This window comes from Sarcophilus harrisii, chromosome 1 (assembly GCF_902635505.1).
Source record: "Sarcophilus harrisii chromosome 1, mSarHar1.11, whole genome shotgun sequence".
Classification (NCBI taxonomy): Eukaryota; Metazoa; Chordata; class Mammalia; order Dasyuromorphia; family Dasyuridae; genus Sarcophilus; species Sarcophilus harrisii.
In genome coordinates this window covers 641,098,574-641,120,746 of record NC_045426.1, presented here as the reverse complement: position 1 = coordinate 641,120,746, position 22,173 = coordinate 641,098,574, and the positions used below count along the sequence as shown (strand labels likewise).

The following is a 22,173-nucleotide window of genomic DNA, read 5'->3' as shown; positions in this document are numbered from 1 at the left end:
CTGCTTATACATAGAGTACCTCAAGTAGCAAGGAGAGGTCGTGTATGTTTTTAAAAAAATAAAACATTATCCTTTTAGACCTTCAGACCTTTTTTAACTGGAGGAAAGATACCCCTAGATTTGATTAGAATCCTATTGCAGTGATTGATCAATTGAAAAGTTATCTTTCATAACTATAATGCAACTTGGAGTTATGTTAGAGGTCTCATGAAAATTCTATTATCTCTGGAAAAAAAGAGTGAGTGTTCTCGAAGATAGACAAATTGTGAATCTAGAAGGTCAAGGGAGCTGTCCAATATAAGATCCCAAATGGAATCCTAATCAACCCACATAGTTTATACAACTACAACAGGCTAGGGATGTCTTATTCTGGGTTATAGAACTTTTTGCATAAAGACCAGAAAATTTCAGGAAATTTCAGGAAACTACTCAGGAAAGAGATGATACCCCCTTGAGATTTTGTGATAAATTATGTAAGAGTGGAAAACACTCTGCTAGATTAAATCCTCTAACAATGGGATGCCAGGATTATGAAACATTTGTTAATCAATGTTAAAATCAAGAAGTATTTTTTTAAGTACTTCCCAGGTTGGCACAAACAAACCATAGGGGAACTTAAGGCAATCATGCAGTATATTTATGACGGGAAAGAGCTAGCTAAAGACAATCCTGATACAGGGGAGAAGCCTAGACATAGAGGCCAGCCTAAATCTCTGGCAAATGTTCAGACTTTTAGCCACCCAGCACTCTTTTTCCAGACCCACAATTGAGATAGCTAGGATTGTTTTTATTGCGAAAAGATAATAGAATATATTGTTCTAATTTCACATTAAAGAACCCTATCAGAATTAACATTACTAATTTCTTCATCTTAAAAAAAATGTTAATTCAACTTCCTCTAATCAAGGAGTCCCTATAAGCTTTTTGGAAATGTAAATAACAGGTAAAACATCAATATTGTTAAAAATTCCTCTAAGCACAATTAATGTCCTGCTCATCAAAACATTCCTAATTGTAAAGTCAATTTTGGAGGTTATAAATTGTCCTTAACAGTTCATTCTTGAGAATGAACCTCAAGAATAAGGTTTCTCCACAATTTTTTAAGTCTGGAATTCTTAGTCTCCAGACTCACAGTCTCAGTCATCTGTATCATCTGGCAAAGCCCTTCTTACTCTGCTTCTTCCAGGACTTAATACTCGCCCTCTTTACTGCAAACTCCAAAGATGTTGCCTGGGTCAGCATCTTGCAGCCATGGGCATGATCAAAGTAGACAAGACTATATTTTGAGGTTTCTTTGGCTCTTGTCTCTACATGGTAATGGCTAACGCTTCTGACTCTTCCTTGGAGCCATCCTCTTCCACTTTGAAAGAAGCTCTTGCTTCTTTTATGTTTCCCATTATTCCATCTTATTCATCTTATGTTCATTCTTCATTAGTGCCCTTATATCTGGCTTTTGGGATGAGGCAACTGGTTCCCCATTTTTTTTCAATTTTCCAATTACTTTGTGCAATTTGTGGTGGATTTTCTGAAGGCAATCACTGTGGGACTCTGTGTTGTGAAAGCTGTGGGAAATATTTTTTAAATTGCTGTAAAAGGAAACCATAGAACCCTATATGCTGGTTTAACAACAATTACTCAATAACTTTTGCTAACTACCACAGTTGTGTTGTATATCACTTAAAAAAGTATCACTATGAGAACATACATTTTAGAACTTGCAAGAATGTCTTCTGCAGAGCATTATAAAATCTTGATGAGACTTTGACTCTTATCTTCTACCATCAATATCCTCTTACCATTGCCTTCTGTTCCAGCATGCATCTCATTTTTTCATCATCCTCTCCATAAATGATTCCTAATCCATTTGTGGCTAAACCTACAGTAATTGGAATTTTGAATCCTCGTTTCCAGTCTCCTATTTTGGTTTTTGTTCCATCACCAACACCAGTGACTGAACAGTCTTATGATCATGGACTTCAATCTATTATTCCTCCATCTATTTCTTATATATCTTCACTCTCTTTGTTACAGCCATCAAAGACTATAATCATTTGTGGAGAGGATGATGATAAAAATGAAATATGTGCTGGAAAAATATACATTTTGAATGGTCTACCTCTTCAGTGAATCAATTTGGATCATGTGAGAAAAATTACTAAACAATTCATAGCCAATAACCCAATAATCCCACTGATGAATGCCAAGGAGACAAATGAATGGAATATCCCATAACAACATTTACAGTAGCACTCGTAGTAAAAAAGAAACTGGAAATACCGCTAGGGCCATTCAGTTGTGAAATGGCCAAAGAAAGTATGATGAATGATTGTAATGGGATACAAATGGACTGTAAGTAATTGTTGACAAAAGAAATTCAGGGAAACATGACAAGACATATGAATTAAAATAGTGAAATAAGCAGAATTAAGAGAATAATGTCTATAATGACAATACCAGGAGATCCTGGAGTCCCTCTGCTTGGCAGATAATTTCACATTCTGTCCAATCATGCTATTTTTCTGTTTACCTACACGAAGAGAGAACTAGGACCTTTATTTGCACAGGCCTTGAAAATAAATTCTTATAATCCCTCATTCAGCTCAATGCACTTGATTTCAAGGAGTACACAGGAGGGCTTTCTTGTTGATTGGTTGTATATGAGCTCTTCTGATTTCTCCAGGAGACCCCAGGCATCTAGGGATAGATATGAAATGAAGAAACACTCATTGCATGAGTGTTTCTCTCTCAATTATCCTAGGCACTGCCTAGGAAATTAGCAAGTCCCTATATATCCAAGTTCTTGAACTGCTGAAGAAAAAAGTCAATTAATGAAGACTGATGTCAACTAATCAGATAAAGCAAAGTCAGCTGTAATCTCTTTAATACCTATACTTAACAAGGAAGTTGGGGCACAGGTGTCTTAATGTAACAGAAGAATGGGGTTAATAACAGAGGCTTAAAATTGAGAAGGCAACAGATCAAGTAGACTCCATTGCATCTTAAACCAATACCCGGATGGTTAGACTTCGTTCTGTGTATGATCTGACCATTACACTTTATTGTCAAATATTTCCTAAGATTTGAGGTGAGTAGATGGTTGGAACGCACCCAAAATAAAATGACCATAGAACATAGGTATTCAGGGGTAGCGAGGTAGATCCTAGGTGGAAGCAGAGGCAGGAGGGGAACAGCTTTGCTACATCATTCTTCTTGGGTCCTTTACCTCCTTAGGGCTTCCTCAGGAGAGTTACCTCTTTATTTCACAACCAGTTTCTCCAGGAATGATAACTGAGCCTCAATTTCTACCTTCTCTAAAATTGTGATGATGATGCTTTTACTACTGGGGACATTTGTTTTGAGGACAGTGCTTTATAGGCTTTTGTCAGGGATGGGAAGAAGTAACAGAAGAGTCATTAAGGGGAAAAAGGTGGTTATGTTGCTAACTCACTGTGACTCTGGACAAATATTTTTTTCCTCTTGGGTCCTTATTTCCCCATAGGTAAAGCATGATTTGAACCTGATGATCCCTAGGTTATTTTCTAGTTCTATAGCTCTTTAAAATTCTATAACAAGGGGTTAGAAAACAGTTCAGTCACCAAGAGGGTTTAGGTTTGTGACTATCAAAAGGGACCATATCTGTAACTAGAAACAAGATATTTGGGAGCACAAGGAAAAACTTGGTGAAGAGTTAAGAGAAAACCAATCACTTGTTTCTGACTTTTCCAGGATTATTTTTATTTCAAAGCTAATATTCATAGTAATATCTGATGTGGTTTAGGAGATTGTTGATGGGTTGTATATGAGGCATGAAATGTTGGGCTTTGGTCTTGTGAAGAATTCACAATGGTCGTTCTCTTTGACAAAAGGTAGATTTATTTAGAAGAGGTTACAGACAAAATGAAAAATACAATAGACAGCAGGAATGGTAAATATGGGGCCAAAAAATGAAAATTACGACAATAATAATTGGCATTATATTATCACTAAGTTTGTGAGATGACTGAGCAGACATTTTATTCAGCCTCTAAGATTGCAATGCTCATATTGATGTAAACCCTAAACCAGTTGATAATCACAAATTGCTAAAATGAGAATCATTACTGAATCGGTCTTCCAGACTATCTAGTTAGCATCTTTAAAGAAGTCACAATAAATTTTGAGGCAAGCTTGATGGAAACTTAATTTATGGTAATAAGACTGTCTGGGAAAGCTAAGACAGTCATGATGTGAATTCTATCAATCATAATTGAATACAAAAAAGCCAGATTGTCTTGACTGGCATGATTAGAGAAGTCTGGGGCCTGGTCAACAAGGTGGATTCCACCTGACTCTTCCTTGATCCCTCATGGGCTCCTTCCTAGTTTCTCCCCCTCACTCCATAGGGCCTCCTTCTGCTCCCCTGAGACTTTAAAAACTGTGTTTCCCCAAGAGCAAATTGATCATTCATTTATGAATCTGTATTGTATTTGATTGAGTCTATTCATGTAAAATAAAATGGCAAAATCTCTTATTTGTGAGTGACTGTCTTGTTATAGTTGCTCTATGTTGTAATTAAAATCTAAATCTATTTATATAATTTTTTTTACAATTATGCTTTTCTGAATCTATTTCATATTACCACTCCTGGTTCCCCCTTTTTTATAACTCTTCAATATGATTCACAAGATCAAGATATTTTAGTCAGCCAACCAGGAAATCTGATTCTTGAAGAAGTTGCCAAGATTAAAAATGTCAATCTGTTTAAACCAATGGTTGTTGACTCAAAGAAGAAAGCAATAGCAGAATGAGTCATCCAGTGGTTTGAAATCACCTAGGCAAGGACATGTTCTTATTGCCATGTGATTTTTACTATCATTGCTGTTAGAGAGTGGGGAGAAAAGATGAGGGTCAGGGAAAAATGTTGGGAGGGCAGAAAAAGGAATGAATTCTCCTCTTCCTCCCTCTTTCTTTTCTTCCATATCCTAGAAGTCCAGGAAAGGAAAAGCAATATAGAGGAAAGGAAAGCAATATAGAAAAGGGGGGGGGGGGAAGTGGGCTAGTGTAACTTTTCTAGAATTCTTAAAAACCATTTAGTCTGTATCCCAACTATATCAGAAACAATTCATTGGTGTACTTATTTTAGCATAATTCCTCCAACATTGATTATTCCCATCTTTTATTCTCTTTGCCAGTTTATAAAGTATGAAGTAAAAAACAAAACAAAAAAAAACAAAACAAACAAAAAAAAAACAATCACCTAACCTGCAGTGGTTTTCAGTTTGCAACTATTCTTTTGAGAACTCCACATCTATATTATGGGTGTTAAAATGCTTGGCAATGGAGCTAGAATAATCACTATTAGACATGTATATAGAAAGAAAATTATATACATAAGGACCTATCTGTAGATATTTATTTTTACCTTCAAGTCTTAGATAAAAGCAAATTCCTAGATTTGGAATTTCTAGAAAATTTGTACTTGGGGAAATGATACAATCAAGAGTTTGATTGTTATGTGAAGCAGAAAGCAGACAAGATGCTCACATGAAAGAAATTCGTGTCAATCAGAAGGTGAAGGATATGTATTAAAGGTAAAATGCTCAGAGTTGGGGTTGAGATGGCAAGATTATATACAGTAAGAATGTGTTTGGTTGAGAATAAGTAATCAGTGTGGTCAGTTCCAATAGACTTGTGATGGAGAGTCATATGCATCCAGAAAGAGAACTATGGGGACTGAATGTGGATCACAAGATAGTATTTTCACCTTTTTTTGCTGTTGGCTTGCTTTTTGTTTTCTTTTTCATTTTTTTCCTTTTTGATCTGATTTTTCTTGGGCAGCATGATAACTATAGAAATAGATATAGAAGAATTGCATGTGTTTAAGAGAGAGAGATAATGAATAGGTAATCAGTGCCAGATGTAGAATGGGACATGATAAAGACCCATATGTGGTAGAAAAGGTCTTGAGTTGTTATCTATACAAGTTGTTATCTATAAGGGATGGGTGAAGCTTAGGTAGGAAGTTTTTGTCAGGACCACAAACATATAGAAAATATAAGATTAAGGCAGCAAAAGGAAAGTGATTCAAGGTTTCTATGGTATGTTAAGAGCGTATGTGATCAAAAACCTGCAATCCTTATGCACCTAACCCAACATTTAACAGTGGAAAAATATAACTGTTTTATCTACATGCTTCTATGGGAATAAGGACAACTTGGACTAAGTGACAGAACATATTGAGTCCTATCATTATAAACATAATATCAAACAATAGCTATCATATCAAACTATAATCAAAAGATAATATCAAACAATATAAAATTGATAATTATCACAGACTATACATATGACTTGTATAACTTAGATATAAAAACGTAAGACATTTAATGTGAAGATTTTTATATCTGGTATAAATCCCACTTAATCATAATGAATGATTTCTTGATTAAATTCTGATAATCTAGTGTAACATTTCTTTTCTTATTTTGTATGGGATTTCCTTTTCTAGTATTGCTTCTTTATTGCTATTATATAGAAAGGCTGTTGATTTTTAAGGCTTTATTTTGTACTCTGCAACTTGGAGTTCTTAATTATCTCAATGAGCATCTTTGTTGATTCATTGAAATTTTCTAAACAAACGGCCACATTTTTAGCATTTCATTTTTACCTGTCTTTATTCCTTTAATTCATTTCTCATACCTTTTGCTAACATTTCTAGAATTATATCCAATAATAATGGGGATAGTGATCAGCCTTGCTTCATTCTCTTATTTTCTAATCTATTCCCATTGCACATAACGCTTGCTTTGAGTTTTAGATAGATGACTTTATAATAATCAAAAAATTTTTCTATCCTTTTTAATTCTAGTACTTTCCCGTTATTTCTGATTTATTTTGCATATAATTTGTTTGTACATAGTTGTTTATATGTTGTTTCTGTTACATTGTAAACTCCTCTAGGGCAAGGACAACCTTGTATCTTTTTCTATATCCCCAATGTTTAGCTTAGCACTGAGTAGATGTATTTTTTTTAAAAAGTGCTCAGTGCTCATAACCTTACGTTCCCATACTTCTCTAATCAGTCTTATCATTTGTCAGTCACTTTTTGACCCTTTTATGTGATTATTTCAAAGGATATTAAATTTTTTATTATTATTATAGCTTTTTATTTGCAAGTTATATGCATGGGTAATTTTACAGCATTAACAATTGCCAAACCTTTTGTTCCAATTTTTCCCCTTCTTCCCCCCATCCCCTCCCCCAGATGGCAGGTTGACCTATACATGTTAAGTATGTTAAAATATAAATTAAACACAATATATGTATACATGTCCAAACAGTTATTTTGCTGTTCAAAAAGAATCGGACTTTGAAATAGTGTACTATTAGCCTGTGAAGGAAATCGAAAAATGCAGGCAGATAAAAATGTAATGGTTCATAGTCATCTCCCAGAGTTCTTTCGCTGGGTGTAGCTGGTTCAGTTCATTATTGCTCTATTGGAGCTGATTTGGCTCATCTTATTGTTGAAGAGGGCCACATCCATCAGAATTGATCACCATATAGTATTGTTGTTGAAGTATACATATGATCTCCTGGTCCTGCTCATTTCACTCAGCATCAGTTCATTTAAGTCTCTCCAGGCCTTTCTGTAATCATCATGCTGGTCATTTCTTACCGAACAATAATATTCCATAACATTCATATACCATAATTTATTCAGCCATTCTCCAATTGATGGGCATCCACTCAGTTTCCAGTTTCTAGCCACTACAAAGAGACCTGTCACAAACATTCTGGCACATACAGGTCCCTTGCCCTTCTTTAATATCTCTTTAGGATATAAGCCCAGTGGTAACACTACTGGGTCAAAGGATATGCACAGTTTGATAACTTTTTGATCATAGTTCCAAATTGCTCTCCAGAATGGCTGGATGTATTCACAATTCCACCAACAATGTATTAGTGTCCCTGTTTTCCCACATCCCCTCCAACATTGCGCATTATCTTTCCCTGTCATTCTAGCCAATCTGACATGTGTGTAGTGGTATCTCAGAGTTGTCTTAATTTGCATTTCTCTGATTAATAATGACTTGGAGCATCCCAAAGGATATTAAAGTTAAGAATGATGCTGATGAGGGGAATCTGTTCAATAAGAGTCAATCACGATATGACTTGGAAGTTAATGAGCTAACTTGGAGGAACTGGGCTGAAAAGTAGTACTTCCTGGAAGAGCTGAGAGGTACATGGGGGAAATGACTATGATAGGACAACTGCAGATCAACATCAGTAGCAAGAAGAAAGAGGGAGGAGCAGAGCGCATGAATCATTAGCTTAAGGCTTTACATGGTATCCTTTCATTAAATGACTGGGGAAACTGAATACTGATGACTAGATTAGAAAACGGATGTTGTGGTTACAAAGAGCTGGATAATGGGAGTATGGAGGTAGGCTACAACTGTAAATCTCCCAGAACTGATTCTCAATGCTATGATCTTTTCTCTTGGCAGGTACTGCTCATATTTTATTAGGATCTCACATTCCCTGTTCTTCGTCATGTACTCCTTAAGATACCTGAGTGCTCGGCAACTGGTCCAGAATGAGGAAGCCACATGTAAAATTATGGAATTTTTTCCCCGGCAACTGTATGGCATCCTATTAAAGGTGGCTTTCAGGTATAAGAAGAGTATGTTGCTGCAGGAGCTGGTGAAAAATTGGCCTTACCCACAACTCAAAGTTCAGATGCTTCTGCAGATATGTCATCAATGTATGAGGACTTCTAAGAAGTGTTCAGACTGTCAATGGGCTTTCCCATATAATGAGACGAGTAAAAATAATTTTGATGACATAATCAAGGGAGTAGTAAGCTATATAAAGGAAATAATAAATGACGGCTCAAAGACACTCCCATCCAGGTTTGTTCTCACCATATTTGGGAAGGTTTTATCCTATTCTGGGAAAGAGACCTTGCTAGATTCATTCCAATTGGTGTTTTCTAAGCATATAATGTGTGCAAGAATACTGTTAGGGCTTCAAAGGGAGAAATAAATCAGCATGTCTAAAGGTTACTTGATACAAAGCAATCTTGAGATAGAGAAAACACTAACAACTGGAGAGGGTGGGGAAAAAAGCACAAGTAAGAATGTCATTTGAGCAGAACTTTAAACACCTAAATTCATTAAAGAAAAAAAAATTACTGAATTGCAAGAAGACATAAATTGCAACAGAATATTGGTAAGAAAATGTAATGCCTTCTCCAAGTTGGACAAATTTAACAGAAAGACAAGCAGAAAGGAAACCATAAAATTGTGCGAGTTGCTGGGGAAAAAAAATTAAAGCTAAACTTAGAATATCTGAGTAGTGGAAATGTTTTTGTTTTTTTGTCTTTTTTTTTTTTTACTTAGGGAAAAAATTGAGTAATGATAAAATAACATGAAGAAGGGAATATATTTCAAGCACAGAAACGAGCTTTGAAAGGCTCAATCCAGAAAGTAACAGATGTTACTGGGCCAAGTTGACTGGAACAGTCAAGGGAGAGATACAAAAAAAGTACTAGAAAGAAACATAATAATATTTTTCCTGGCAACCTTAACTTGGGTTTTGATCCAGCCAGCCTGATATTTCACATGGTGTATTCTGCATATAAGTTAAATAAGGTGACAATATACAGCCTTATCATATTCCTTTTCCAATCTCAAACTAATCAGTTATTCCATGTTTACTTCTAATTCTTGATTGTTGGCCCACACACAGGTTCTTCAGAAGACAAGATGATCTGTTATTCCTATTTCTTTGAGGACTAGCCACATTTTCTTGTGATACACACAATCAAAGGCTTTAAGAATTTGAATGCTATATCTTTTGGTGCATATATGTTATGTATTGATGTTACTTCATTCTCTGTGTTACCTTTTAGCAAGATGTCATATTTTTATAAGTCCTTTGGAATTGTCTTGGATCACTGTATTGATTAAAGTGGCCAAGTCTTTTACAATTGTACACAATAACCACAATATTATAATGATCAATATTTTCCTGGTTCTGCTCAGTTTATATGTCTTCACCGGTTAGTCTGAAAACATCCCTCTTATCAATTTTTATAGCTCAGCATTATTCCATTCTTGTGCACCTTTTTATGAGATCATTTTCTTCCATGTACATCCTTTTTTCTTACTCCTCTATTTTTCTTTTGAAATCCCAGACCATAACAGATTTATATACATGTCCTCTGTGTAAATAGATTCCTTCTGATTGCCCCAGTGATAGTAAAGGTCTTCCCATTTGGAATTGTAAACAGTTTGACTTTATTATTCCTTATGATTTCTCACTCATATTTAGCTTTTTGTTTGCTCGAGTTTGGTGTTTGAATGTTCAATTTTCTTTTCAGGTCTGATCTTTTTATCAGGAAGTCTTCTATTTCATTAAATATTCATTTTTCCCATGTAGAGAAAGTTTGCTGGGTAGGTTTTTCTAAATTGTAATCTTAGCTCCTTTGTCTTCCAGAACATTATCTTCCAAGCTTTCCGCTCTGTTATGGTAGCTGCTAAATCTTGTGTGGCTCCATGATAGTTGAATGGGTTCTTTCTGATTGCTTTCAGTATTTTCTTTAATTTTCTTCATGTTTTTGTTACATTTTAAGTTTCAAACTATCTCCCTCCCTCCTTTCCTACTCTTCACTAGGGAAAATCAATGATTGACAATTATATGTATGTATATATGGTACATATTATATACGATATTTGTAAAACCATGCTATTCATGCTTCTATTTATCAATTCTTTCTTTGGAGATGTAAAGCATCTTCCTTCATAGTTCTTTTGTAATTGATTGACATATTTATAATATTCAGAATAAATTAATCATTCATTTATTCTTCAGACAATATTGCTATTACTCTATACAATGTTCTCTTGGTTCTGCTCACAATTCCTTATTTCATGCATGTCTTCATCTTTTTTTTTTCTCTAAATCACTATCAGCTCATTATTTCTTACAATACAATACAGTATTCCATCACAAACATACACCACAACTTGTTGTGTCATTCCCCAGTTGATGTATATTCCCCCAATTGCTAGGTCTATCTCACCACAAATAGAGCTACCATAAATGTTTTAGAACATATAGGCTCTTTTCCTTTTTACCTGATCACCTTTGGAAACAGACTTAATAGTGGTATTTCTGGGTCTAAAGAAAAGTTACACCAACAGTATATCAGCATCTCAATTTTTCCATATCCCCTCCATTTGTCATTTTCTTCTTCTATCATGTTAGCCAATCTGATAGGTGTGAGATATTCCAATGTTGTTTTAATTCTCATTTCTTTAATCAATAATGATTTAGAGCTTTTTATGACTATATGTAGTTTTGATTTCTTTATGGAAAAATTGCCCATTTATATCCTTCCGTCATTTATAATTTGGGAGATGATTCATATTCATATCAATTTTACAAAATTTTTTTGAGAAATGAGACCTTTATCCAATGACCTATCTATAAAGATTTCCCCCCAATTTTCTGTTTTCCTTATAATCTTGACTACAGTGGTTTTATATAACTTTTTAAATTTAATGTAATCAAAATTATTTTATATCTCCTAATGTTCCCTATCTTTTCTTTGCCCATAAATTCATCTGTTCATAAGTCTGATAGGTGATATGTTTCATGTTCTAGTTTTCTTATGATTTCTCCCTTTATATCTAGGTCATGTATATCTTTTGATCTTATCTTGGTAAATGGTAAAAAAAATTTTTTACTACAATGCTTTTCAATATTCCCAACAATTTTAGTCAAGTAGTGAATCCTTATCCCAAAAGCTTAAGTCTTTATCCTTGTCAAAGACAAGAAAATTATAATCATTTATTACTGTAAGACAGAGAAAGAGCCAGAGACTGACTGATCTTAGGCTGTGATAAATTGGAAAGCTTAGGGAAAAGGCATGCATAAGTCATCTTACCTTTTAGCAATCTCAATGGAGATAAGAGCTGGATCTAAAATATTGACATAGAGAATTCTTAGATAAATAAACGGAATCGGTCAGTATTGATTGGCATCTATTCTGCCACCAACAGTTTTAGGGAGTTGCCTAGAGCAATACTAGAGTATTAAAACTATAGCAGTGAGAAATAAAGTGATTTTCCCAAGATAAAAGTCAATATGGGTCAGAAGCAGGATTTCAACTTACTGACCTCTTGATAAATGAAGAGAATACAAAGAGGGGAGAGAGAGAGAGAGAGAGAGAGAGAGAGAGAGAGAGAGAGAGAGAGAGAGAGAGTGTGAGTATATATATATACATATATATATATATATATATATATTTTTTTTTTTTTTTTTACTTAGCTTGCCCTCTTAGCATAAGGGTAAATAACAGTAGACAGGGATTTAGAGGCCAAATTTTAACCTGTCTTTTCTGGTTTGTTTTTGTTTTGATTCAGGAGGCTACAGCAGTTGGATATGACAGGATTGCTTGGTAAATATTTTCTCTGGAACCATAAACTCATGAGACTATGGGCCAGTTCCATAAGCCGAGCCAAAATCTGTACCTTACAGCAGAAGATACATGACTCAGAAAACCAGGAAAAGAGCCAGGTGCCAGAAACATCCACCTTTCCAGTGGAATTACAAGTGGATTTCCTAGTGGACCTCGAAGTGAGCTTGAAGTCTGAGGAGTTTCTAATGGCAGCTCTTCAGGACAACATCAACAGTCTTCTCCATTTGACCTGCCGAGATTTCTATGTGGACAAGCTTTCTGTTCATGATGCTGCAAAATTCCTAGTTCCTTTGGACCCTCTGGTACTCCGAAGAATAGACCTAAGTAAAGGCCAGATGAAGCTGATGGATATTGGGTGGTTTATGTCACAGATCTCTATCTTCCAAAATATGAAAAGCTTAAAATTTCCTGAATTCGAGTTTACGAATTGGTGGGAGGAGCCCAGCCTTAAAAGCCAATTTGACATTTTTGTTACAGAGTCAAACAAGCTGAAACACCTCACAGAAATCGCTTTCCACAATATTTGTCTTTCAGACCACCTGGAATATCTGCTTGGGTAAGAGTCTGGGAGACTACACTTGCCCTATGCCAAAACATTCTGTCTTAAATTCCCTTCCAAGGAATAAGAAAGTTCTTCTCAGTGGTATCTGGTCCCTTAGGCCAAGCACAGCTGATTGAATTTCTGAATTCTGAGACACATTCCCATAGGCACTCGGGTAGCTGTGGAAAGAATGTCAGGACTGGAGTCACAGAAACTCAGTTTCAGTCTGAAACTGATATTTCCTGTGGGGTCAACAACAAATTACTCAACATTTTTGGACCTCAGTTTTCCCATGTAGAAAATGAGAATATTGGATTCAGTGATCTCTGAGATTACTTACCTCTCTTTGATCCTATGATTCTATGTGGAAAAGAAGGTATTTCTTCAAAGTCACTTATGAAATGTCTATAAGACTACTAGGGACAAAAGAACTCTGGGTCCACATACCTGAAATAGTTATTTCCTCTACAATGACCTCTTAACATCTATAAATAAGTACTCCTTAAGCTCCTTTTTTACTATTTGTAAAGAACTGAGGAAGAGGGAAGAAACCATTCTCCCTGTCAAGGATTTACAATCCTCATATGTAAAATGAACATATAAAGTAAATATAGTCATTGGCATCTTTTTGATGGGATGGTGTTCACAGATAGGGGAAATGAGGAAAAACTTTCAGGAAAAGGTGATATTTGACACTCCAGCCTCTACTAGATAGCATGGGTAAAAAAAATGGGTAAAATTTACCAAGAATGGGTAAAATTGCTACTTGCTATTCTTATTTATTATAATGTTATTAAGCAAAAAACCTCTAAAACCTAATTGAAAGCTGCAATTTTATCCTCTCTGCATATTACAACCCTCTAGCAGAAGAAAAGAAACTCATAAGCAGAAGTATACTTGACTTACCTAATTCAGGGCTTTTTTTTTCCCCACTCATTTGCATGGCCAATTAATTATAATAATCCCTTCAAAATTCACCTCTCAGTTTAAAAAAAAACCCTCCCTTATAGCAAAACAAATCCACATAACCGTGTCCAAAAAGAATGTGTCTCTACTTTGTGTCTCAAGTCAATCACCTCTCTGTTAGGGTATAGATAGCATGCTTTTGTGTCTGTCTTTCTGAGTCTTGGCTAAACAACATATTAATCAGAATTTTTAAGTCTTTCATAATTATCCTCTGTGGTGTTTTAATTTTTGTATTAATTGTTCCTCTTCTAGGATTTCCCCATGTTTCTCTGAATCTTTCGTTGTTCTATACCACATAATTTGTTCAATTGTTCTCCAACAGATGGATATCTCCTTAGTTTCCTATTCTTTGGTACAACAAAAATTCCACTATAAATATTCTGTTATTTGTTACAAGTGAATTTTCTTCTTTTGCCTTGAATCTCTTTGGAGCAGAAAACAAGCAGTATTCTCACTGAGTCAAAGAGTAGATACCGTTTAGTGACTTTTAGCATATAGTTCCACACTGAATTCCTGAAATGGCTTAACAATTCATAGCTCCACTGAGAATACATTGGTATGTTTCTCTTTCCATATTTCCTCCAACAATCTTCATTTATTTATTTTGCCATCTTTGCTAGTTTGACAGAAGTGGTTTAAAATTAAGTTTCTCCAATAGTATTTGTAGACTTTATCTATGCTTGTTGGTAACTTGAGTTTCTTTCTTTGCAAAATGCATGTTGATATCCTTGGATCATCTTCTTTTTGAGACTAGCTCTTATCTCTTATTTATTTCCATCTGTCTTCTATCTACCTACTAAACTTTTCTCAGAGAAATCGCTACAAAGCTTTTCTCCCAATTAATTGCTTTCCTTCTAATTTCATCAATGAAGCTCAAGATCTGTAGTCAGCATAATTAGGCTGGACTAAAGACAAGACCTTTGAATACTGTGATATTATCTACTTGACTTAAGTTCAAGTGATCAAGAGGTTCTTTGGAAAGCCATTTTCCATCCATGATTGAATCAGAATTTAGTTCTGATGCCAAAAAGTCTTCTTTATTGGCTATCGAGCAGGAAAAATGTGAACTAGAACTGAATTCATATAGAAAAGATGAGTCCCGAATTGTGTAAAAAAAAAAAAAAAAAAAACACCCCCCAGGCTTCTTTCCCCCCCCCAAAAAAAAATTTTTAATGCATCATTTGACAAAGAAAAAAATCACCTCTACACTCTTCCACTAAACTCAAGAATACATGAAGAGATGCCCAGAGTCCTGCAGAGACTCTGAGAGAAAAGCCCAAAGCAGAGTACAGAAAGTAAAGTGCAAGAAACTCCTAGGGGCTACAGGCAGGTTTAGCATTCCCTAACTGAGCCCAGCAGCACCCAAGACCAGGCCAGTTTGACACTGTCCAAAGTGAATTAACTTAGTATTCCTTGCCATAGCTACAAAGCACTCCCTTAAGCCAGGACAAACAGTACTCATGTCAGCCCAAGTCTTTTTAGAAGCCTGTGACTATAGAAGGCTTATAGACTACAGAACATCTTTGAGATTTCCAGGTAAGTCTAGAGGAGGGATCAGCAAACTTTTTTTCTGAAAACATCCAGAGAGAACATAGTTTAGTCTTTGCTGGCCAAAAGGCAAAACTGAGCACATTCTGTAAGCATTTTAGATAAGAAAAGAGAACAAATTTGGTATTAAAGAAATTCAAAATATAATACTAAATAAATACAAAATTTTAATAATACAAGTCTACTATTGAGAAGAATGGAATTCTTTTGAGGAATAATATTTCCATTAATTGGAGTTCAAGGTTAGTGTTAAGTAATTCATTAGCTAAAGTTCAAAATTAGTTTTACTTTTAGTCATCAAGTGATAGCAAATGTTCTGTTAATATTCTCATGTAATGAGATTTTTCATCTTTGAAATTCTTTTCACACAGGTACTTCCTAATACTGATATCCGTACCCAAGCATTTTACTTCAGTTGAGCATATTTATCACTTGAGATATTTATAGAATTTTATTAGATTCTATTCTTGATATTTGCCTATTCATATATCATTACATTATAGATTACTCACTTCTAATTAAAGAATAAGTGGAAGATTCTCAGTTGAACGGTTAAAAGAATTTTGAAATGTGGAAATCCTTTGCCCACATCATAAGGTTAAAAAAATTACTGCTTGAATTGTAATCTGTGCTCAGAAAATATATCTACTATTAATTTGTGTGGGAATAGACTTCTCATTTCTTAACTTTTGATGGCAAGAAATGTATTGAAAAGCTGACAACTTGGGATTCAAGAAACATTAGCTGTCAATTAATTGTCTTTACTACAATATAAATACAAATGTAAAGAGAACAAAAAAGATAAGAAAACAAGTAACAATCCTAGCTATAAATGTAAATGTGGTGAACTCTCACATAATAGAATAAAATAAAAGAATTCAACTGTTTATACAAAAAAAAATTGAAACACAAAGATGCATAAATTAAAGAAGAAAATGGGGGGATTTAAGTTTCATTTGAACTTTTAAAAAGACATAGAAATCTGTATTTTTCCCCACTAAAGTGTGTGTTTCTCTGTGTGTGTGTGTGTGTGTGTGTGTGTGTGTGTGTGTGTTCAACCCTGCTTTGGCCAACAACACATACAAAATTAAAGTGTGTTACCAGGTTCCCCACCCAGTCTTCCATGTTTGCATAAACTTTTCCTCCTACATCTAGAATATGTAAAATAGTAATTTTTACCTGCTACTTTCCTATGTTTTCCTAGTATATTGCTATTTTCCTCTTTTTTCTTAATTTATCATCAAATTACTACACACACACACACACACACACACACACACACACACACACACTTTTTTATTTAACTTCCTAGATGACTCTTAAAGGTAATAGGGTTCTAGAGACATACTTTTTAAAAAATTCTACTACTACATGTCAACAGTATTTTATCATATTCCTTATAACAGCTCCAAATTATTCGCCTTTCTAGGTTTCTAGCAACTTCAATCCTTTACCTTTCAAAGATTCTGGACTTTTCATCAACTTTCTAACTCACTACATAAAATATCCAAAGTGTCCCTAGAGAATTCTATTCAATTTGTTCAAAGTAAATTATTCTGTATTGTAAGCCTTTGTCTTTTGCATTTTAGAATACTATATCTCAAGCTCAACTGGCAAGCAAAACCTTGTTTAATGCTGACTGTCATTGGGGAACTAGAACTCTTTCATCCTGGCTATTCATAGTATTTTTTTTTTCTTTAACTTAGAAGTTCTGAATTTTGATAGAAATTTTGGGGAATTTCAATATTAGAATTTCTTTCAAGGAATGATGAATGTTTTCTATTTATGCTTCACCCACTCTTTCTACTATGTCTGGGTAATTTTCATTTATAATTTTCTGGAATATGGACTTGAGCCATTTCCCCCCCTACTTTTTGTGTAGTTATAAATTTCATAGATTATCTCCCTTGACATTTCATAAAGTCAATTGGTTTTGGTACTTCACGCTTCAATTTTCTTGTTTTTGAAGATTGGTCTTTAGATTTTAATATTTCTCTGTCATAGAAACATTTATTTTTCTTCATTCCATTCTGATTTTCTGATAGTCCATTTTGGGGGTACATTGGTCACCTACTTAAAGATTTTTAATTCTCCAACAAGTTTTCCCTTTATACCTTTCATTTCATTTGTAATGTTCACTTTTGTCAACTATTCTTTCATCTCTTTCATGAATGCTATTAAGTCCTTCAGGTAAGCTACACCTTTATCTGAGGCTTTGACTTTAATGCCAGTGTAATCATTCTCATTTTCCTCTAGGTTTTTGTCCTGAATATCCCTAGTTCCATAAAAGTTCTTTATCTTCATGGTCTGTTTCTATTTGTATATCTTTCAAACTTTACCTTATGAATGGGAATTTTTGTCAGGGCCCAACTCCAACTATTCTAACATACTTAGATGAAACAGTGGGTCCCTATTTGGTATATGTGTATGTTTATTGTCTATGGTCTTTCTGCTAACTCTGTTGTTTGTATCTAATGTGTACAAATTGCTTTAAACTCTATATCTACTCAGATACAAACCAATTAATTCTTTGAGGTCATCAGGAAAGGCGTATATCAGCTGGTTCCAAATGTTTATAATCTTTAGAACATAAAGACTGGTGGCTGTCTTCTCCTTGAGAGTTTTACCTACTGCAGCCTAATCTTTGTTTTGAGAGATTGAAATGGAATGGAATTACACAAGACCTCTGAATCAGAGTTCAACTGCCTCAAGAAATCTGTGAGACCATATAGCAGACCTTTATTTGACCAATATTTTTCCATATACTATGAAGCAATAATTAAGTTTGTATCTACCTTGTTTCAGGTATTTTGCAAAGTAAATGGGGATACAAAGATAAAAGTTAAATAGAATATAATATACCTTTAGGCATATTACAATATTTTAGGGTAGACATACAGAACACTGCTTATACCTAACTATGTTGAGAGCTCCTAGCGGGAGCATTTCAAAGATTGAACAGCTGACAGTCTACCAAGGTCTATCCTCGCTTTGTTGTTTCCTCTCCCTAGTTAACTTCTAACATCCCTTCTCCTGATCTAGGGTGGACAATAATATTTACTATAGTTCTCAATCTTTATGCATTAATGGATTTTATTCTACTTCTTCTGTGATACATGTGAAGGAGATGGATTATTTTGCTCCTACTTATTCAGCCATCTTAATCCAAGCTCATTCTGCTTTTGATTACATGGATTTCTCCCACTTCCCTTCATAAATCTGTGCTCAATATTGAGTTTCAGCCTTCCCTCCTACTCCTCACTATCACTGTATTCTATGATTCCCAAATCCTAGATTCTTCAGTGGCCTGAAAGACATTTCAGATTACCATGTTATAATACTTTAAGAGGCCCTGGAGTGCCCTGGTATGATCTTTGATGCACAACTGATCATTTAGCTTCATATCTTGGCACTTTAGACTCATTAATATGAGCTTCGTATATTTATAGAACATCTCTGATCTGCATTGTTAGGTTTCTGAGCACATGACTTGGGTAAACTTTTATGGCAGTCTTCCCTTAGTGCCTGCAGCCACTACTGTGATGCTTTAATAAGTATCAGCTATGATGTTATAAATATAGCTAACAATATTGTATAAATCAGTCTTTCCAGAAATCCATGAAGATCTCACCAATCCATATAATACCATTCAGAGTATTTCTAGGAGAGATGAAAATCCAAAATTGGCTTAGAGGTTACTTCTCATTCTGGTATTTCTAGAATCACACTTCCCATGTCTTTTTTTTTTTTAAATAGCTTTTTATTTACAAGATATATGCATGGGTAATTTTTCAGCATTGACAATTGCAAAACCTTTTGTTCCGATTTTTCCCCTCCTTCCCTCCACCCCCTCCCCCAGATGGCAGGTAGACTAATACATGTTAAATATGTTAAAGTATATGTTAAATACAATATATGTATTCATGTTCATACGGTTATTTTGCAGCATAAAAAGAATCGGACTTTGAAATAGTGTACAATTAGCCTATAAAGGAAATCAAAAATGCAGGGGGACAAAAATAGAGGAATTGGGAATTCTATGTAGTGGTTCATATTCATTTCCCAGAGTTCTTTCACTGGGTGTAGCTGGTTCAATTCATTACTGCTCTATTGGAGCTGATTTGATTCATCTCATTGTTGAAGAGGGCCATGTCCATCAGAATTGATCATCATATAGTGTTGTTTTTGAAGTATATAATGATCTCTTGGCCCTGCTCATTTCATTCAGCATCAGTTCGTGTAAGTCTCTCCAGGCCTTTCTGAAATCATCCTGTTGGTCATTTCTTACAGAACAATAATATTCCATAATATTTATACACCACAATTTATTCAGCCTTTCTCCAATTGATGGGCATAAACTCAGTTTCCATTTTCTGGCCACTACAAAGAAGGCTGCCACAAACATTTTGGCACATAACAGGTCCCTTTCCCTTCTTTAGTATCTCTTTGGGATATAAACCCAGTAGTAACACTGTTGGATCAAAGGGTATATACACAGTTTGATAACCCTTTGAGCATAGTTCCAAATTGCTCTCCAGAATGGCTAGATGTATTCACAATTTCACCAACAAATGTATCAGTGTCCTAGTTTTCCCACATGCCCTCTAATATTCCACATTATCTTTCCTTGTCATTCTAGCCAAACTGACAGGTGTGTAGTGGTATCTCAGAGTTGTCTTAATTTGCATTTCTCTAATTAATAATGACTTGGAGCATCTTTTCATATGGCTTTCAATTTTCTTCATTTCAATTTCTTCATCTGAGAATTCTGTTCACATCCTTTGACCATTTGTCAATTGGACACTGGCTTGAATTCTTATAGAGTTGAGCCAATTCTCTATATATTTTGGAAATGAGGCCTTTATCAGAACCTTTGACTATAAAAATATTTCCCAGTTTATTGCTTCCCTTCTAATCTTGCCTGCATTAGTTTTGTTTGTACAAAAACTTTTTAATTTGATATAATCAAAATTTTCTATTTTGTGATCAATAATGATCTCTAGTTCTTCTTTGATCATAAATTCCTTCCTCTTCCACAGGTCTGAGAGGTAAACTATCCTATGTTCTTTTAATTTATTTATAATCTCATTCTTTATGCCTAGGTCATGAACCCAATTTGACCTTATCTTGGTGTATGGTGTTAAGTGTGGGTCAATGCCTAGTTTCTGCCATACTAATTTCCAATTTTCCCAGCAGTTTTTGTCAAAGAGTGAATTCTTATCCCAAAAGCTGACACTTCCCATGTCTTCAAGCTACTTCCTTTTAGGTCTTCCTAGACTTCGAAATTCGGTGTTTCTCATTTCTTCACAACTTTTTCTAGGTCCTTTATCATTTTGCTATTCAGGTCTTCTTGGATTCATTTTTTTGTGGTCACTGAATAGATTTTTTTTTTCCTAATCACCATTATTAGCTAGTATCCTCAATGGTATGTTTTGGTTTTCCTCTATGCCCTTACTTTGGTCAAAATTTAAGTCTCCTATCTACAGAGTAAATATGTGCAGCAAAGGTGGGAGGCTAGACACTGAAGCATTCCACAGGAAGGGGATGAGAGTGGAGATAGGAGAAGCTCTGAGTTTCATGGAAAAATAACATGTCTGTTTTTATTTTATTTCCAGAGGTCTACTATGTTCCCTACAGAGCCTTGAACTTTCTTACTGCTCTCTGACAAACAAAGACTTAACCTACCTAGCCCGAAGTCAACATAGCACCCATCTCATAAAGTTGAATCTTATCGGCAACAGCATAGACCAAATAGAACATGTCCTGGAACTTCTGAAGGCAGCCTCACGCTCACTAGTGTGGCTGAATATGGCATTTTGTGGGATCACTGACAGTAAGTTTTATGCAGCCTTGCCCTCTCTGTGCTGCTGTAGCAAGCTCTCCTATCTTGGTCTATATGGTAATCACATGACTAGCACAAGTGTATTGACTTTACTGAAGCAGTACCAGCACAAATTGCCCCACCTGAAGGCTGTAGCAATTCCTATTTTCACAGACTGTTGCGCAAACCTTCTGGACTTTAGACATCTTCCTAGGTCAATGGAATCTTACATCAATGCCAGGAAGTTTAACTCTGTCCTGAAAGAATTGGAAGAGTTGCCAAGGGCAGAACAAGAATCTCCCATTAACTACACTTTAAATTGTAACTTCCCTGTGATAGACTATTTTGACTTTCAATAGTTGCTTGATACCAGAGGTTGAGAGACTCTCATAGTCCATCAGGGTAATAGTAATAGTTCATTTTCTCTTTCTTAAGAAAATCTTTTTATTACAATTTTAACTATAAAAGATACTCAAATCTGCATTTTATAACTTAAACTTAAAGCATTTTATAAAGGAGAACTGGGATTGGGACAACTAACAAATATTTGATTGTTATTTTTATTTCATTAAAGACACTGTATGTCTAGACATACATTCTCCCAATCTCTTCATGTAATAATGCTTTACATCTTGTTATAATTTTATGCTTCATTTTAGATAAATATGTATTTTAAAGTATTATTTAATGACACAAATATACCATAATTTGTTATCCTTTGTTAGATGTTTCCAGTTTGGGACTAATATAAATAAAGCAATTATTAATATTTTTCTAGAGAGAGCTTCTTTATTCTTTCATTACATATACATCCTTAAATTTATGCCTAGG

At 34.8% G+C, this 22,173-nt stretch overlaps 1 protein-coding gene across 1 annotated transcript; it reads left to right on the top strand.

The window, feature by feature from the left end:
• Positions 1 to 2,932: 2,932 nt before the first annotated feature.
• Positions 2,933 to 22,116, top strand: LOC116420717 (leucine-rich repeat-containing protein 14-like). Its single transcript, XM_031947332.1, has 4 exons — positions 2,933 to 3,085; positions 8,487 to 8,891; positions 12,411 to 13,022; positions 21,137 to 22,116. The coding sequence occupies exons 2-4, from the start codon at positions 8,533 to 8,535 to the stop codon at positions 21,699 to 21,701; spliced, it is 1,536 nt and encodes a 511-aa protein (XP_031803192.1). The 5' UTR covers positions 2,933 to 3,085; positions 8,487 to 8,532; the 3' UTR covers positions 21,702 to 22,116.
• The last annotated feature ends 57 nt before the right edge of the window (positions 22,117 to 22,173 follow it).